The 13,787-nt window shown below is 52.6% G+C and overlaps 6 protein-coding genes and 1 non-coding gene across 7 annotated transcripts; 3 read left to right on the top strand and 4 right to left on the bottom strand.

The window, feature by feature from the left end:
• Positions 1-392: 392 nt before the first annotated feature.
• Positions 393-1,553, bottom strand: BO94DRAFT_622263 (uncharacterized protein; the record flags this gene model as incomplete). Its single annotated transcript, XM_025617062.1, has 1 exon — positions 393-1,553. One exon carries the CDS (start codon positions 1,551-1,553, stop codon positions 393-395), a length of 1,161 nt encoding a protein of 386 aa, XP_025469833.1.
• A 516-nt stretch (positions 1,554-2,069) lies between these two features.
• BO94DRAFT_512001 (putative flavin containing polyamine oxidase) lies at positions 2,070-4,348 on the bottom strand. The gene is made up of 5 exons (XM_025609790.1): positions 4,089-4,348; positions 4,013-4,043; positions 3,830-3,967; positions 3,482-3,782; positions 2,070-3,404 (listed from the first exon to the last, which is right to left on the bottom strand). The coding sequence occupies exons 1-5, from the start codon at positions 4,217-4,219 to the stop codon at positions 2,407-2,409; spliced, it is 1,599 nt and encodes a 532-aa protein (XP_025469832.1). The 5' UTR covers positions 4,220-4,348; the 3' UTR covers positions 2,070-2,406.
• Positions 2,246-2,317, bottom strand: BO94DRAFT_t103. The gene has a single exon. It is a non-coding gene; the product is annotated as a tRNA-Arg (tRNA).
• A 361-nt stretch (positions 4,349-4,709) lies between the features above and the next one.
• On the top strand, positions 4,710-7,423 carry BO94DRAFT_532855 (amino acid permease). The gene is made up of 18 exons (XM_025611209.1): positions 4,710-5,037; positions 5,088-5,121; positions 5,174-5,243; positions 5,291-5,363; positions 5,418-5,458; positions 5,540-5,604; positions 5,647-5,718; positions 5,765-5,879; positions 5,926-6,004; positions 6,051-6,085; positions 6,133-6,161; positions 6,207-6,239; positions 6,285-6,309; positions 6,355-6,556; positions 6,601-6,678; positions 6,723-6,999; positions 7,045-7,123; positions 7,169-7,423. The coding sequence occupies exons 1-18, from the start codon at positions 4,793-4,795 to the stop codon at positions 7,270-7,272; spliced, it is 1,656 nt and encodes a 551-aa protein (XP_025469831.1). The 5' UTR covers positions 4,710-4,792; the 3' UTR covers positions 7,273-7,423.
• A 269-nt stretch (positions 7,424-7,692) lies between these two features.
• On the top strand, positions 7,693-9,387 carry BO94DRAFT_554630 (putative extracelular serine carboxypeptidase; the record flags this gene model as incomplete). The annotated part of the gene is made up of 1 exon (XM_025613731.1): positions 7,693-9,387. One exon carries the CDS (start codon positions 7,693-7,695, stop codon positions 9,385-9,387), a length of 1,695 nt encoding a protein of 564 aa, XP_025469830.1.
• A 151-nt stretch (positions 9,388-9,538) lies between these two features.
• Positions 9,539-11,214, bottom strand: BO94DRAFT_573279 (FAD-dependent oxidoreductase; the record flags this gene model as incomplete). The annotated part of the gene is made up of 3 exons (XM_025614960.1): positions 10,779-11,214; positions 9,875-10,717; positions 9,539-9,809 (listed from the first exon to the last, which is right to left on the bottom strand). Exons 1-3 carry the CDS (start codon positions 10,928-10,930, stop codon positions 9,539-9,541), a joined length of 1,266 nt encoding a protein of 421 aa, XP_025469829.1. The 5' UTR covers positions 10,931-11,214.
• Positions 11,215-11,609: 395 nt separating this feature from the next.
• On the top strand, positions 11,610-12,660 carry BO94DRAFT_544116 (uncharacterized protein; the record flags this gene model as incomplete). Its single annotated transcript, XM_025613167.1, has 3 exons — positions 11,610-11,780; positions 11,827-12,544; positions 12,614-12,660. The coding sequence occupies 3 exons, from the start codon at positions 11,610-11,612 to the stop codon at positions 12,658-12,660; spliced, it is 936 nt and encodes a 311-aa protein (XP_025469828.1).
• Positions 12,661-13,787: the final 1,127 nt, after the last annotated feature.

Raw genomic sequence — 13,787 nt, 5'->3', positions numbered from 1 at the left:
GATCTACTTTCTTTCTATCTAATACCACGGACATCAAATCAACTTTAAGCACGCCGTCACTATTGGATCTTACTTGATACGATACTGCTTTAAATTCTAATAGACATGTCAAAGCACGGAATTGATCACCCAGAGTAAACATAAATCACTATTAATCACACATATCATATCGAAAGAATAAACACGGGTATAGTCAAACCAAACCAAACCATACCCAGTATAAAAACACCAGAACCCACCACAACAGCAGATCCCAAGAATCGAAGTATAATACAAAAATATCCCTATCTATCCATTCACCCCCTCACAACCCACTAACCACCAACCCAGCCCCAACCACCGCCATCACGACCCCCAGACCCCTCTCTCAGCACCCACCCCCGCCCCCGAAGTCACACCCCCTTCCCACTCTTCCCACTCACCTTCCCCCCCACACTCGTCCCATTCCCACCCGTCCCCGTGCCATTAACACCCATATCCGTCCCCTCCACGACCTGCGACAACCTAACATGCAAATCAAACCCCCTCGGACTCACACCAACATTCTCCCTAGTAACCGAACTAAAATACACATCCCCCTCGGCGGAAACATACAGATACGCCGCTTGAAAGAACGGCCTCCCTAGCACAAACTTCCCTTTGCTATTCACCTCACATCTGCTTCCCTCCGGAATCAAGTCCCCCCAAACAGGAATGTCGAATTCGGGGTATGCTTCCTCCGTGGGGTTGAATATTATGCTGATGTTTCTACCGCAGTAGGTAGAGTCAGGAACGGAGATAGTTTCGGACGTGAAGTTGAGAATAGCTGGGATAGCGGACGTGCTTGATTCGATGGATGAAGAGCCGAATGGATACGATGTGGTGGGGGTGGTGGTGTTGGGGATGGAGAAGAGGTTTATCGTCACGGCCGAGATATCCTGGATTCCGGTTGTGATGAAGCTGCTGTTTCCCGAGGAGGTTTCGGGGGTAGTTTGCCAGTGCGGTTCGTTGTAGATTCTGTTCGAGTCATAATTTCCGCCTAGCACGAGGGATCCGTTCCAGTGGTTGGCGAAGCCGAGGTTTATGCCCACGGGGAGGGTGGAGAGGGTGGAGTTGGATTCGGTGGTTGTGATGGTTAAGGAGGTGTCTTTGCCGAGGAGGAAGGTGTTGGAGGTTGGGAGGGGGAGGGAGAGTTCGAGGGATCCGGATTGGGTCGTTGGGCCGCTGGCGGAAAGGATTGTTGCTGTGCTGCTGCTGGTGGAGGTGGTGCCAAAGGCGATGGGGAGCATTTCGGCTAGGTCATCGTTGTATTGCACTTGGGCGCCCCAGGAGGCGCCGGTTGGGGAGGGAGCTGGGCCTGTGAGAGGGATGTACCAGGCGTTGTTGTCTAGGGCCGAGGCCGTGGTGATGGGGATGCCGCTGGCGTCGATGAAGGAGACGGTTTCGACGGAGGGAGAGGCGGTGGTTTGGGGGTCGGTGGTGTCGAGGGTGAGTTGGGCGGTGGTGAAGGGGGTGAGGGTGAGAGCGAGGAGGAGGATGGGGAGGATGGATGAGTGGGAGCGTGGTGCTGCCATGGCTGCGTGCAGTGGAGGTTTTGTTGTGAAGAAGAGGAGAAGAGAGGTGGCAGATGGATGGATGTGAGAACTTCAAACGCAGGAGAGGTGAACAGGGGATGATCTGGTTCCTGCATTGGTCATGTTGGTAAGGGGGATCAGCCTTGTTACGCAAATAAAGGGGCATAGAATAATTGCTCGACTGTTTACACAGATGAAACGCATTGTGGCTGCGTTGGAGGACGGTGGTGCTGAAGAGCAAATGGAAGCTCGCGTGGATGGTGAGAATTGGGGGCGGCCCCAAACTAGCTCCTGGCTTGACGAAGAGTTTCTAGACTTGGTTAGCTGGGCAGGATTCCTAGCAGTGTTTTGTACCTGCGTAAGTACGGGAAGAAGAGCTTCCAACAGCTGGTTTTGTAGCTTGTTGCTGCCATTGGGTATGCTTGAAGTTTTTCGATGTCTCCTGTAAGCCCTAATTGGAACTTGGGGGAAGCCAACAACGCGTCACCATGATTTTTGGTGTGAATATACTGTTCTATTTGCTTAATGTTAAGCTGCCGATGTTATCAAGCGTCTAATGTTTTCTTAAAAAATGAATGCTGGTCACAGCGATCGATCTAATCCAGCTTGAGGTAATTGATATAAAACCCTGTGATGATGGTGTTGCACCCGATGACGTAAGACCAACAACAACCACCCCAAAAATCAAAAAATGACCTACGCAGGATTCGAACCTGCAATCTCTTGATCCGTAGTCAAGCGCCTTACCATTGGGCCAGCAGGCCAATTGATATAAAACTGGCAACCTAATCATTAAATGAAGCAATTTCATTATAATATGTGTCAAAGAAAATCTCACCCGCCACGCCGCACACTACAACTGCGTACTACTCACCGGCCATCCATTCAACCCACTATACGCATCCAGCGGCGTTGTCCCATTCAACGGATCATAAAACATCCGATCCCCGCACGTTTCCACACCATGTAGCGTCGCACACCGATCCTGCAGCAGCGCCGCCACGTTCTCGCCCGCCTCACGTCCCTCAAACCACGCGCCGTGCAGGAACCCGAAATACGGCGCGCTTGTCGCCTCCCCCGCGAACCACAATCGACCCGTGTTGGCGCGCAGATTCTGATGCATCTCGAGAGTTGTTCCTGCTGGCCAGTTGGAATAGCTGCCATACGCCCAGGGCTCGTCGGACCAGCGGGGATAGGTGAAGGCCGTGGGTTCGGGGATACGTTTGTCGGGGAACATATCACGGAGGACCTCGAGGATTTGGTCTTTGGTCTGGTCGAGGGATTGCCGTTCGACACGATAGGCTTGTTCGTCGACGACGGTCGCGAAGAGGATGTTGGATCCGGGGAGGAAGTTCTCTGTTGAGAGGGACTGGAATACCGGGTAGTAGCCGCGGGTGGTTGGCGAGGCATACAGGAAGAATTGGGTGTCGTTGGGCCAGAAGGTCTCTTCGAACTGCATGAAGATTTTGATGTAGGTGCCCATGTTGAATTTCTCGATCGCGGTCTGTTTCCACCGGGGAAGCTCGGGGTGGAAGGTCACGGCTTTGTTCTGAAGCACGCCCAGGGAAAAGGTGCAGATGGCATAGGCTGCTCGGATACAAGTGCCGTCTTTGTTGTGGATGGTCACGCCGTTGGCGGAGTGTTCGATACTGGTGACGGGTGTGCTGAGTCGGAGGCGTGAATCGTGGACAGGGTTGAGGAAAGTGGCGGCTTCGTTCTCGATGATGGTGCTGTAGCCCCGGGGATCGAGGACCAGATGGTTGGCTTTGCCGAACTGGTTGAAGGTGAGGTTTTCCCCGGCGATTCCAAAGACGAGCGAGCTGGTCTCGGGCGTAAAGGCGTCTTCCCAGTCTATGCGTCCGTTAGTTGATGGGATGGCGCGACCTCCGGAACAGGCAAGGGTTGGGTCTCCCCCTCTTAAATCATACCCCAACTCCACCATTCCACCGCTTGTGCTGCCATATCATTCTTGCGCGGTCGCCAGCCGGCGAGAGCGAGGCCGGTGCGTGCGGTTTGGTCTTGGAGGTTCTGCGTCAGGATCCGGCCGGCATCGCGGGCGGCGATCTGGTATGCTTCGGCGTAGACGTCCAGCAGGTGACGGAAGTCGGTGTAGCCGGTTTCATTGTAGGTTCGGATGGAACTGTAGTTGGAGTAGGTATTCTGGAGGTTGTACTTTTTGGCCAGTGCCCAGACCGGATTCTCAGTTGCTTCAGAGCCGAGCCCTTGGAGCTGTTGATGGTGAGGTTGACGTCAGTACGATAGTGCAGGTGTCATACCCAGTTCGCCCCCAACTCGACCACATACGGCTTGCCGTGCTTATCTTTTCCGAAGTCGGTATGCCAGACCCGGCCGCCTAGGGTGTCGCGGTACTCGAGGATGACGAAGTCGTCGATGGATGCATTGGACAAGGCTTGCTGTGGCAGTGAGCTAGGGCTTTAGGGCAACAGGGGTGCACCTACTGCAGCCGCAACGCCGGCCATGCCACCCCCCCTGTCAATGTCAGACCCTAATCAAGCGTAATCGTGGGGACCCTACAAGATGGCCACGGTGGTATCGGTACATCTGTCATCGCTAAGTGGTGTCTGGGCAACATAAGCGGAGCATGAGCAAAGGAAGATGGTTGCTAAAAGGGCGTATAATGAGAAGGCGGGAGAATGCGTATGCATGGTGCTCGGTCTACGAGGAGCGGAAGTGGACGATATATATTCTCTGCATTAAATGGACTGTTTGCTATGCTCGTAGATTCACAAGAGTAGGAATACCACCCAGGTGAAGACGGGGTTAAAACAGCCCAGGACAGGACCTGGGTGACCACGGTCAGCCGGACATGGGCCAGCTCAAATAGCCGGGCATGTTCCAAGGGGCAAAAGCAACAATCAATAGTGTGTCTGCACGGAACGGCTGGGATGACCGGTGAAGGGCTGGCGGACGCCTTGTGATCGGGACAGGCTGGCTTGGCAGCAGCCCGGGGCACGTGAGCCTCCTTGGAATGGATCTGAAAGGCGATAAGCAGACCGGGCAACAAGGGATGTTCATTGACCATACCAGACAGGAATGTCCAGGCGGGTGAGGCGGAAGCAGTTGCTGATTGGTGGACGCGGCCGATAGATAGCAGCCTGGGAGATAAGGAGATAAGGCATCCCCGCCGAAATGAACCGGTGCCTGGGGCCGTTCCCGATGGATCAATTTTGGCAGCTCATCGAGCGTTGACAGGCTCGTCGCAGCTTAAGCTTCCCCGCATGAGGTTGGACATTCCACTTCGATCCATAGTCTCTCCCGGTCACTGCGGGCCACGATTGCCCCTCTCGCGATTTAACCCGCCAGCAACCTCATGTCGCAACGAGTCCTCTGAAAAATACCCCGTTTACACCTCTCCGATTATCACCATGGAGGAAAAGAAAATCACTCAAGATGGCCCCGAGGATGACGTCCAGTTGGCCGAGATGGGCCACAAGCAGGAGTTGCAACGGAACTTTTCCACCTTGTAGGTCCGGCTCCGGATTGCCCCGCGGAGCCCTATTGACCCGAAATTAGATCCATGCTCGGGCTGGCTTTTGCGGTGCTTAACGTGCGTACTGCAGTACATCCAATCGAGACACGTGCTCACAATATGCCGATAGTCTTGGACAGCCCTGTCCGCGAGTTTATCGCTCAGCTTGCCTTCCGGAGGAAGCACTAGTGTTGTCTGGGGTGGGTACTATTGAACTGTCTTCTCGATTGGGTGCTGATCCTCCCAGGGTTGGTGACGGCGGGGTTCTGCAACATGTGCATTGCTGTCTCGCTAGCAGAGTTCCTGTCAGCTTATCCAACGTGAGTGGGAGACAAATGAGATGGATGGCAGCATCGTATTGACGGATGACTCAGAGCGGGAGGTCAATATCATTGGGTAGCCGGTATGTTCCCGAAGCCTGGATGCGTGGCCGTACTAACCATCAGCAGCGAGTACGTAGGAATATCCCAGTCCCGGACGACACTAACATCCATAGTATCCTGGCCAAAATGGGTTCCCGTCTTGTCTTGGGTGACCGGATGGATTAATGTGGCGGGATGGGTATGTCCCCGCAGAATAGTCTGATCATTACTAACCAGCCAGGTTGCTTTGGTGGCCACCAATGCCCTCCTTTCCTGCGAATTGATTGCAGGGATCGTGTCAGCTGTGTATCCCGTGAGTCTGCTCCTCCGACAGCGGTTCTGATGCTGATGACAGACAGGACTTTGCTTGGCAACGCTGGCAAGAGTTTCTCATCTACGTGGGATATACTCTGCTTGCATTTGTCGTCAATGCATTTATGAACTCGGTTTTGCCGATCATCTACCGCGGAGCGTGTAAGTTGTTGCAGCAAAAAGAAGAGCGGGTCATTAACCGGGACAGTTACCTGGTCCATCGGGGGTTTTGTGCTTATCTGCATCACGGTGTTGGCTTGTGCCGCCCCGGATTTCAACTCCGCCTAGTATGTCTGCCGTGTGTTTGGCGGCCCATGCTGACCATGCATATAGCTTTGTGTTTTGTGATTTTGTCAACCAAACCGGCTGTAAGTTTGTTGCTTATTGAGAATAGGACGCATCTAATGACGGACAGGGCCTGATGGAGTGGCTTGGATGCTGGGGGTGAGCCACATCTCTTCTCCCTTTGGATAATGCTAACAGATACAGCTTCTTCAAGGAGGACTCGGAGTTACTGCATTTGTAAGCCTACCATATAACTATTCAGTACCCATCTGACCTGAACAGGACGCGGTGGCCCATATGATCGAAGGTATTACCCTGAGCGGATTATAAGATCCGATGTTGACCGATGTAGAAATCCCGCAACCCTCGATCAAAGGACCCAAGATCATGGTGGTGTGTGTCGGCATCGGCACCTTCACGGGCGCCATCTTCCTGATTGTCCTTTTGTTCGTCGCGGGCAACATGGACGATGTGGTCAGCTCGAGTGCCGGGCCCCTGCTGGAAATCCTCATCCACGCGACGAATAACCGGGCGGGAGGAATCTGTCTGCTCATGTATGGTTATCACTCGCTGCTGGATGATAAGCTGACGAAAATAGGTTGCCGCTCGTGTGTTTGTTGTTTGCGACACTCAGCGTCATGACAACGAGTAGCCGGATGATCTTTGCATTTGCCAGGTATGCAGTCCGACCCTCCGATAGACGAGGCTAATGTCGCACAGAGATGGAGGTCTCCCCGCATCCAAGTTTTTCGCGCGCGTGCATCCCAGGCTGGGACTGCCCCTCAACGCGCTGATGTTGACGTCCGTTGTGGTGATCATTTTTGGATGCATCTATCTGGGATCCAGCAGTGCCTTCAATGCGATCGTCTCGGCCTCGGTGGTCGCACTGGATCTGTCCTATGCCATGCCGATCGCCGTGAATTGCCTGCGGGGACGAAGGACTCTGCCCGATCGGAAATGGAAGATTCCTAATGCCATTGGATGGGTGATCGATATCGTATGTATCCCGGTGTGCTGGATGTGATACGTGCTGACGGCGTAGATTTCGCTCTCGTATATCGCTCTCACCACTGTTTTGTTTCTGTTCCCACCCGACCGACCCGTTACGGGTAACAACATGAGTGAGACTCCCTGATTGAGGTGTGTGATAGTGCTGATAGGTGTAGACTACTGCATTGTCGCCTTTGCGATCATTGTCATCATCTCCGCGGTGCAGTGGGTGGTGGATGGACGAAAGAACTTTACCGGCCCTCGAGTGGATCTGTCATGAGGCATCAGGACCGAGGTGAGGAATTGAGTAGCGGTGTACGTGATGTGTATATAATGACGAGGACTGAATGCACCAGCAGTCCATATATATATTCCTGGGAACACTTCGAGGATCCATAATCCTTACATCTGCAATGAAACAGATTGCGATCTGTTGGAAAATAGCAGAAGACTTATGACGATTAATAACAATAACATGAATCACGACTCTGTGATGTGCCATGTCGTGATGCAGCCTCTCGGCTAACCAGCCCCGTCGGGGACCGACGGATCAGCAGATCGGCCGTCGAGTTGCCAGGACGAGTTGCCGGCCTGCCACAGCCTGATTGGTAATTTCGGATTAGATAAAGCTCCCTTCCCGCGGGTCAAGGGTAGATAAATTAATCGTGGGGCCCCATTCTTCATCACGATGCACGCCACCATGTTCCTGTCGCTGTCCCTACTGGGGACCCTGATTGCCTCGAGTGTAGCCCTGGATTCCAGCCCTTTGGAGCAGCGGCTGCCACATTTGCACCACCTCAGCCAGCTCAGTCAACCGTCTTTCGAGGCGCAATCTGCCACCTTCCCCGTGTACAATCTTTCCGTGCCTATTGACCACTTCCACAATGAATCCCGCTATGAGCCGCACACCAATGCCACCTTTGGTCTGCGCTACTGGCTCGACACCACCCATTACCGCCCAGGAGGTCCGGTTTTTGTGATCGCGGCTGGTGAAACAGATGGCAACGATCGCATTCCTTTTCTCTCGCAGGGCGTGGTCACCCAGCTGGCCGCAGCCTACCACGGAGTTGGCCTCATCCTGGAGCACCGGTACTACGGGGAGAGCTACCCGTTCGCTAACCTCACCACCGAGAACATCCGCTTCTTGACTACCGAGCAGGCAATGGCCGATTACGCCTACTTTGCCTCCAACGTTGTCTTTCCCGGACTCGAGGACCTCGATCTCACGGCAGCCACCACCCCGTGGATCGCCTATGGCGGCTCCTACGCCGGTGCCTTTGTTGCCTTCCTCCGGAAGCTGTATCCCGAGGTATACTGGGGCGCGGTGTCGTCATCCGGGGTCACCGAAGCCATTATTGATTATTGGGAATACTACGAGCCGATCCGACTGTACGGTCCGGCGCAATGCATCTCTGCTCTGCAGACGTCGGTCGACATCGTGGACCAGATTCTCATCAGTCACGCCGATAATACTAGCTTGGCTGTGCAGCTCAAGTCCGCCTTTGGAGGCACCGCCCCTAGTCTCAAAAACCAGAATTTTGTCTCGTATCTGTCCTACGGCCTTGATTCATTCCAATCTCGTAACTGGGACAAAGCTGTCGGAACGCCTCTCTTCCGCGCCTTTTGCAACAACATCACCGATTCGCAGCTGCTGTACCCCACAACGACCGATCCGATCTCTACTTCCGTGAAGCAATTGATCGAGATTGCAGGCTACAGCCCGTCCAACACCACCCTCGTGACGAATTTCCTGAATTGGATCGGATTCTTGAATACCTCGGGGGTGTTTGCCAACACATCCTCGGAATCTTCGTCCAGCACGGCGGACTTTACCACCCCGCAGCCCCTCACCAAGAGCTCCGACACCAGCTGGTCGTACCAAGTCTGTGTTGAATGGGGTTATTTTACCACCGGTTCCTCCGTTCCTGCTACGATCAAGCCACTGATCTCGCGTCTTCTCGACATTCCTTACCTCTCCTCATTCTGCGCCAGTCAATTCGGCATTTCCACGCCTCCAGACGTCCAACGGATCAATCAATACGGCGGGTTCAACTTTTCCTACCCGCGGGTAGCGATCATCGGCGGACTTGCAGACCCGTGGCGCGATGCGACACCGCTGGCGGATGGTGTCGACTGGGAGAGCCGAAACTCGACCGATAGCGAGCCGGTGATTATGCTGGATATTCCTGCAGCGGATGTCTGGGATGATGTTCGGGGTGCGGTGCATCACTGGGATCAGAACGGGTTGTCGGGACAGGAGATCAAGAATGGGGAGGAAGTACCAAAGGAGATTATTAGCGTGCATGAAGAGGTGGTTCGCTTTGTGGGGGTGTGGCTGGATGAGCGGGAGAGTTCTGCTCTGGATGAGGAGAGACTGTATCAGACTGTTTTATAGATGCAGCAGCATGATGTATCTGTATAATGCATTCAGGTACATGTATAGCTCTATCAATTATTCCAGCAAGTCTATTGTTACATGCCTGCAAACCAAACGCCTCAAATACCACACCCCCAAATCCGCAGCCCTCAACCATCCCAAGAATGCCCTAAAACGGCTCCCTAAACAAACGATCCAATCCCTCAGCCACAGCCTCCTGATCACTCCAAGCCGCAACAATCCCAGCATCGCGCTCTCGACAACGCTCCGGACCCCCCAGCACCACGCGCTGCTCTCCCAAATGCCGAGCCTGTTTGACCAACGCCGCCGTATGTGGCTGTCTCAACCGGGCAAACTCCCCAAAGATGTCCTCCAAGCCGTCCACCACCGCCCCCTCACTCACATCCGGCAGCAATCGACTCAAATGATAACAATCCTCCCTGCAAACATCAGCACTCCACCCCACCATCACCATCCACAAAAGAAAGAGGAGAAGAAAACTCACAAAGCCTGATTCCCCCCCTGCCCCAAATGCGGACTGGTCGGATGCGCCGCATCACCCACCAACACTGCCCGGGAGGAAAACCACTGCTCGGCTGCCACCTCGGCACGATCAAACAATCCATAGGAAATGATGCGATTTGCTCTCTCCACCATCTCCAATAACCCTGGTTCAAACCCCACTAACTTCTCCCTCAACATCGCCTTTCGCCTCTCCATCTCCTCTCCATCAGAAACAGCCTTCCATGTCTCTTCCACCTCGGTGCCTGCTAACGTCACAGCCCAGGACATCTCCCCATCACCACTCCCAGAGGAAGAAGAGACCGGATACCCAACAACATGCACCCCCTCCCCATACCAATTACTCAGTCCTCCCACCCCTCTCTCCCCCAACATCCCGCCTAAATCCCCCCTCGAAATCCCCGCAACTTGCAGTAAACCTGTAAACACGGGGTCTCCTTCGCTCACGCCCTGTCGAGAAAGTAGGATTCTTCTGGTGGAAGACTTGATTCCATCACACCCGACCAAAAACGACCCTGTTACCCTTTCCCCGTTTGTAAAATACGCCATCACTGTCTTTAATTCTTCATCTTCGTCAAAGTTGCAAAGATTATACCCCTCATACAACGGAATCCCATTCTCAACGAGCAATTCCTTCAAATGAAGGTTCAATTCCGTCCGCTTAATCCCCATCGCCGGCTGGGTATATCTCTCCGTATAGGTACTGGGTAGATTCGATTCCCCCAGAGTGGTGTCCCCGGAGGCAGTGCCGTGCCAGAGGGTGGTTAAGGGGTTGCGGGTGGATAACAAGGTGGTGGTGGGGGTTATGAGGTTGAGGATTTTCATTCTGTTTGGTTCAGAGGTTAGTGGTGGTTAATTGGGGGAATTTAGGGATGGGGATGGGGTACCCATTCGGCATCAGCATTAGGGATGCGCCGGCGTCTCCTAGGGCGGGGACTTTTTCGAAGACGAGAGGATGGTAGCCTTTGCGTTTTAGCAAGATGGCGAGGATGGGGCCCGCGATACCGCTGCCGATTATTAGGGGGGTGGGGGGTGGCATTTTTTTGGCTTCGCTGGGTTGGATTGTGGAATGATGGTTGTGATTGATGGTTGTGGAATTGGGATGATGGATGTTTTATAGTGTAGATGCGACCGGAGAGGATGTGTGGGCCGGAGAGTCCGCGGAGAGTCCGGGAGGAGATGTTGTCAGGTCGGGATTCCTCCGGGACTGCCTAGGAATGTTCTCTCTGATGTCATGATTTCAGAATTGAACTTTTAGATTGACTGTTCTGGTTAGTATCAGGCATGACTCTCATAATTAGAGGGTTTAGTTGAATGATGTTGATCGCATTGTGGGTGGGGAAACTGGAGCATTTAAAACCAGCCCATGGTCCACGGACCCATCACCTTGTGCCGTGCCAATGGCAGCTTGCCCATGTCGATATCTGTATCCACTTGCCCCATTTTCAACAGATGATAATTGACCAACTTCCCCGGACTATAGAGATGTGGCTATGGTTCTCAGAGCACATTAATAATCGCATTTGAACGGAAAATGTACATTCCAATTTATCAGATTTGGTGGACAGTAGAGACAGATCTCGCATTGGCCGCCCTGATTCCAGGACGATTGGAAACATCACCCAGCTAGCAAAGTAGATAACACAGGTCACCCTCTTCTCTTTCCCCTGTCCAGAAATCCTTCAATTCTGCTCACCTAGCATCTAAAATGCAAACGAATGCTCCCAAGCAATGAGCCTACAACACTCCATCCAGTACCTCTTCCCGCAGTAACCACTCTCATCACCGTGTTTGATCCTCCACATAAAGCTCAACAACCTCAAACATCTGCTTCTAAGAACCAACCAGTACACTGCCATCACACCCAGAAATGTAATCCCCTGATCATGGTGCCAACTCATTTAAATCCATCTAGCACCTATGTTTCAAACCTAGGCCCACCAAACCCACGCCACTATCCTCCCTCCACCCCGACCTCCACCCGACCTCCACCCCCGCACCGACAACAACAACGAACCTACCACAACCCTAACAATCTACTCCACCGTAACAACAATCTACCAGTCCCGAGTATCCAGCAGCACCCAACACCCCAACCCCCCACCGCTCGACCCAGAGATAACAACATCCATCACCACCCCTTACACCTCCGCCTCCATGTCCTCCTCCGCTGCCACTTTCCCCACACCAACCCAACCATGGATGCTCATCACAGTAACAGAAACACGGATTCTCTCAACAATGGTTAACCCCGTGCCGATGGAACCTAATTTAGGCATTGGGGAAACGGGGCTGTCGACGGGAGCGAAAGTGGGTATTGGAGTTGGGGTTGGGGTAGGTGGTCTTTTGATGTTTGTGGTGGTTGGTGGTTTGTGGTGTTGGAGATGGAGGAAGAGGAAGAGGATAAGGGAGGGAGGTATTTTACAGAGAGGGATAGATGGGAAGGATGATGTGAATGCAGGGAATGGTGATCTGGTGTCGGAGATAGATGGGATGCCGGTTGTGGAGGCTGGAGGGGTGATGGTTGGTAATAGGGGATTGGAGAGGAGGGAGGTGTTTGAGTTGAGTGGTGGGGGGTCGGTTCGGGTGGCGAGAGGGGATGCAGGTGGGGGAGGGATGCAGGCTGTGAAATTTGGGGGTCAATGGGTTGAAGGTGAGTGAGTGATGGTGGGTGATGTGGGAGAGTTGCATGAGTTGGCATGTGTGCGGAATAGGGTTTTAGGATTTAACGAGAAGGAGCAGAAGGACAGGTTGTATTGGGATTACTAGTTGGAGGGCAATGGAGGTACTGTGTACTGTGGATATTGACTATCTGATTTAGTTATGTTCAATAGCAAGCTCTAGCGCATAACATAACTGTCTATTAAGCCTCACTGATATCTGTTCATCGCCACCCGGGAATTCTCCAAAACATAAAGTCCAGAAACCCCAATCTTTTATAATTCGCAGAGATAGGATGCACCCTTCGAAAATCCTCAGAAAAAACAAAAGTGCATTCCACCCCCAACTTGGAAAACTTCCTTTTCAACATATCAATCTGACACAAGGTATCATGCCCAAGAGAATGGTTTATGTCCCGTTAAGTTTCTGTAGACCGATAACATTTTCCGTCAGGTCCGTCTTCATGAGGGGAGAGTCGTATGGTTAGTGCTTTCAGATTGGGTAGCTCCTTCTCTTTGTGACTGGCTAGCTCTTCCAATTGATCGCAGAGCAGTTTCAATGACCGGATCAGACAATCCTTAATCTCCAGGAATTTCAACGATCTTGGAAGAAGTTTCCAAAGAGTTGCCAAAGGCGTATGGAATATGGGATTCAAAACCACAAGATTGCTCACTCTCATCTCGAGCCTTTCCAAAACAGGAAAATCAGATAAATCCCCAAGTAAGTTTGGTTCATAACAATCGGCATATCTGTGAACTTGATCGCAACGAAAGCCTAGATATCCGATTGCGATATGTCTCAGCGTAGCCCTGGCTTTATCAAGGGGCGCATAGAAGCCCGATGCTTTTATAGACCTGGCTTGTCCAGGAAAATGGCGAAAAAGGTCCCATTCGGGACGGTGTTGATAACACCTGAAAACCTCGAGCTTGGGGCACATAGCTAGAAATTGTGGGATTTCAGGCATATGACCATGAGCCCCATCAATGTGGACCTCTTTTAATTCAGTAGTATAATTGGTGGTAGCATTTCGTCACTAAAACTGGCAACGTTATGTAACGAAAGCCTGCGCAGAGACGCTAACTTGACGAAAGGCATCAGTTGATTCCAGTAACGTTTATATACGCATTGCAACAGGCCCGACCCAACCGTGATATCTCTGAGTTTCTTTAAGACATCCGTCCTAGGATCTGCCGCCCATTTCAGGACTTGAGAAATGAAGTTTGTACTCCAGTAAC

This window comes from Aspergillus sclerotioniger (genome assembly GCF_003184525.1).
Source record: "Aspergillus sclerotioniger CBS 115572 chromosome Unknown BO94scaffold_7, whole genome shotgun sequence".
Lineage (NCBI taxonomy): Eukaryota > Fungi > Ascomycota > Eurotiomycetes > Eurotiales > Aspergillaceae > Aspergillus > Aspergillus sclerotioniger.
This window is presented reverse-complemented; position numbering and strand designations above follow the sequence as displayed.

Bases quoted from the DNA above. Each gene is read 5' to 3' on its own strand.
- BO94DRAFT_512001 (XM_025609790.1), bottom strand. From the start codon at position 4,219: ATGCATACGCATTCTCCCGCCTTCTCATTATACGCCCTTTTAGCAACC. The intron at 3,783-3,829 runs GTATGACACCTG...CACCATCAACAG, and splicing joins TCGAGTTGGGGGCGAACTGG to CTCCAAGGGCTCGGCTCTGA. The intron at 3,405-3,481 runs GTATGATTTAAG...ACGGACGCATAG, and splicing joins GGTGGAATGGTGGAGTTGGG to ACTGGGAAGACGCCTTTACG.
- BO94DRAFT_532855 (XM_025611209.1), top strand. From the start codon at position 4,793: ATGAGGTTGGACATTCCACTTCGATCCATAGTCTCTCCCGGTCACTGC. The intron at 6,162-6,206 runs GTGAGCCACATC...TAACAGATACAG, and splicing joins GAGTGGCTTGGATGCTGGGG to CTTCTTCAAGGAGGACTCGG. The intron at 6,310-6,354 runs GTATTACCCTGA...TGACCGATGTAG, and splicing joins GGTGGCCCATATGATCGAAG to AAATCCCGCAACCCTCGATC.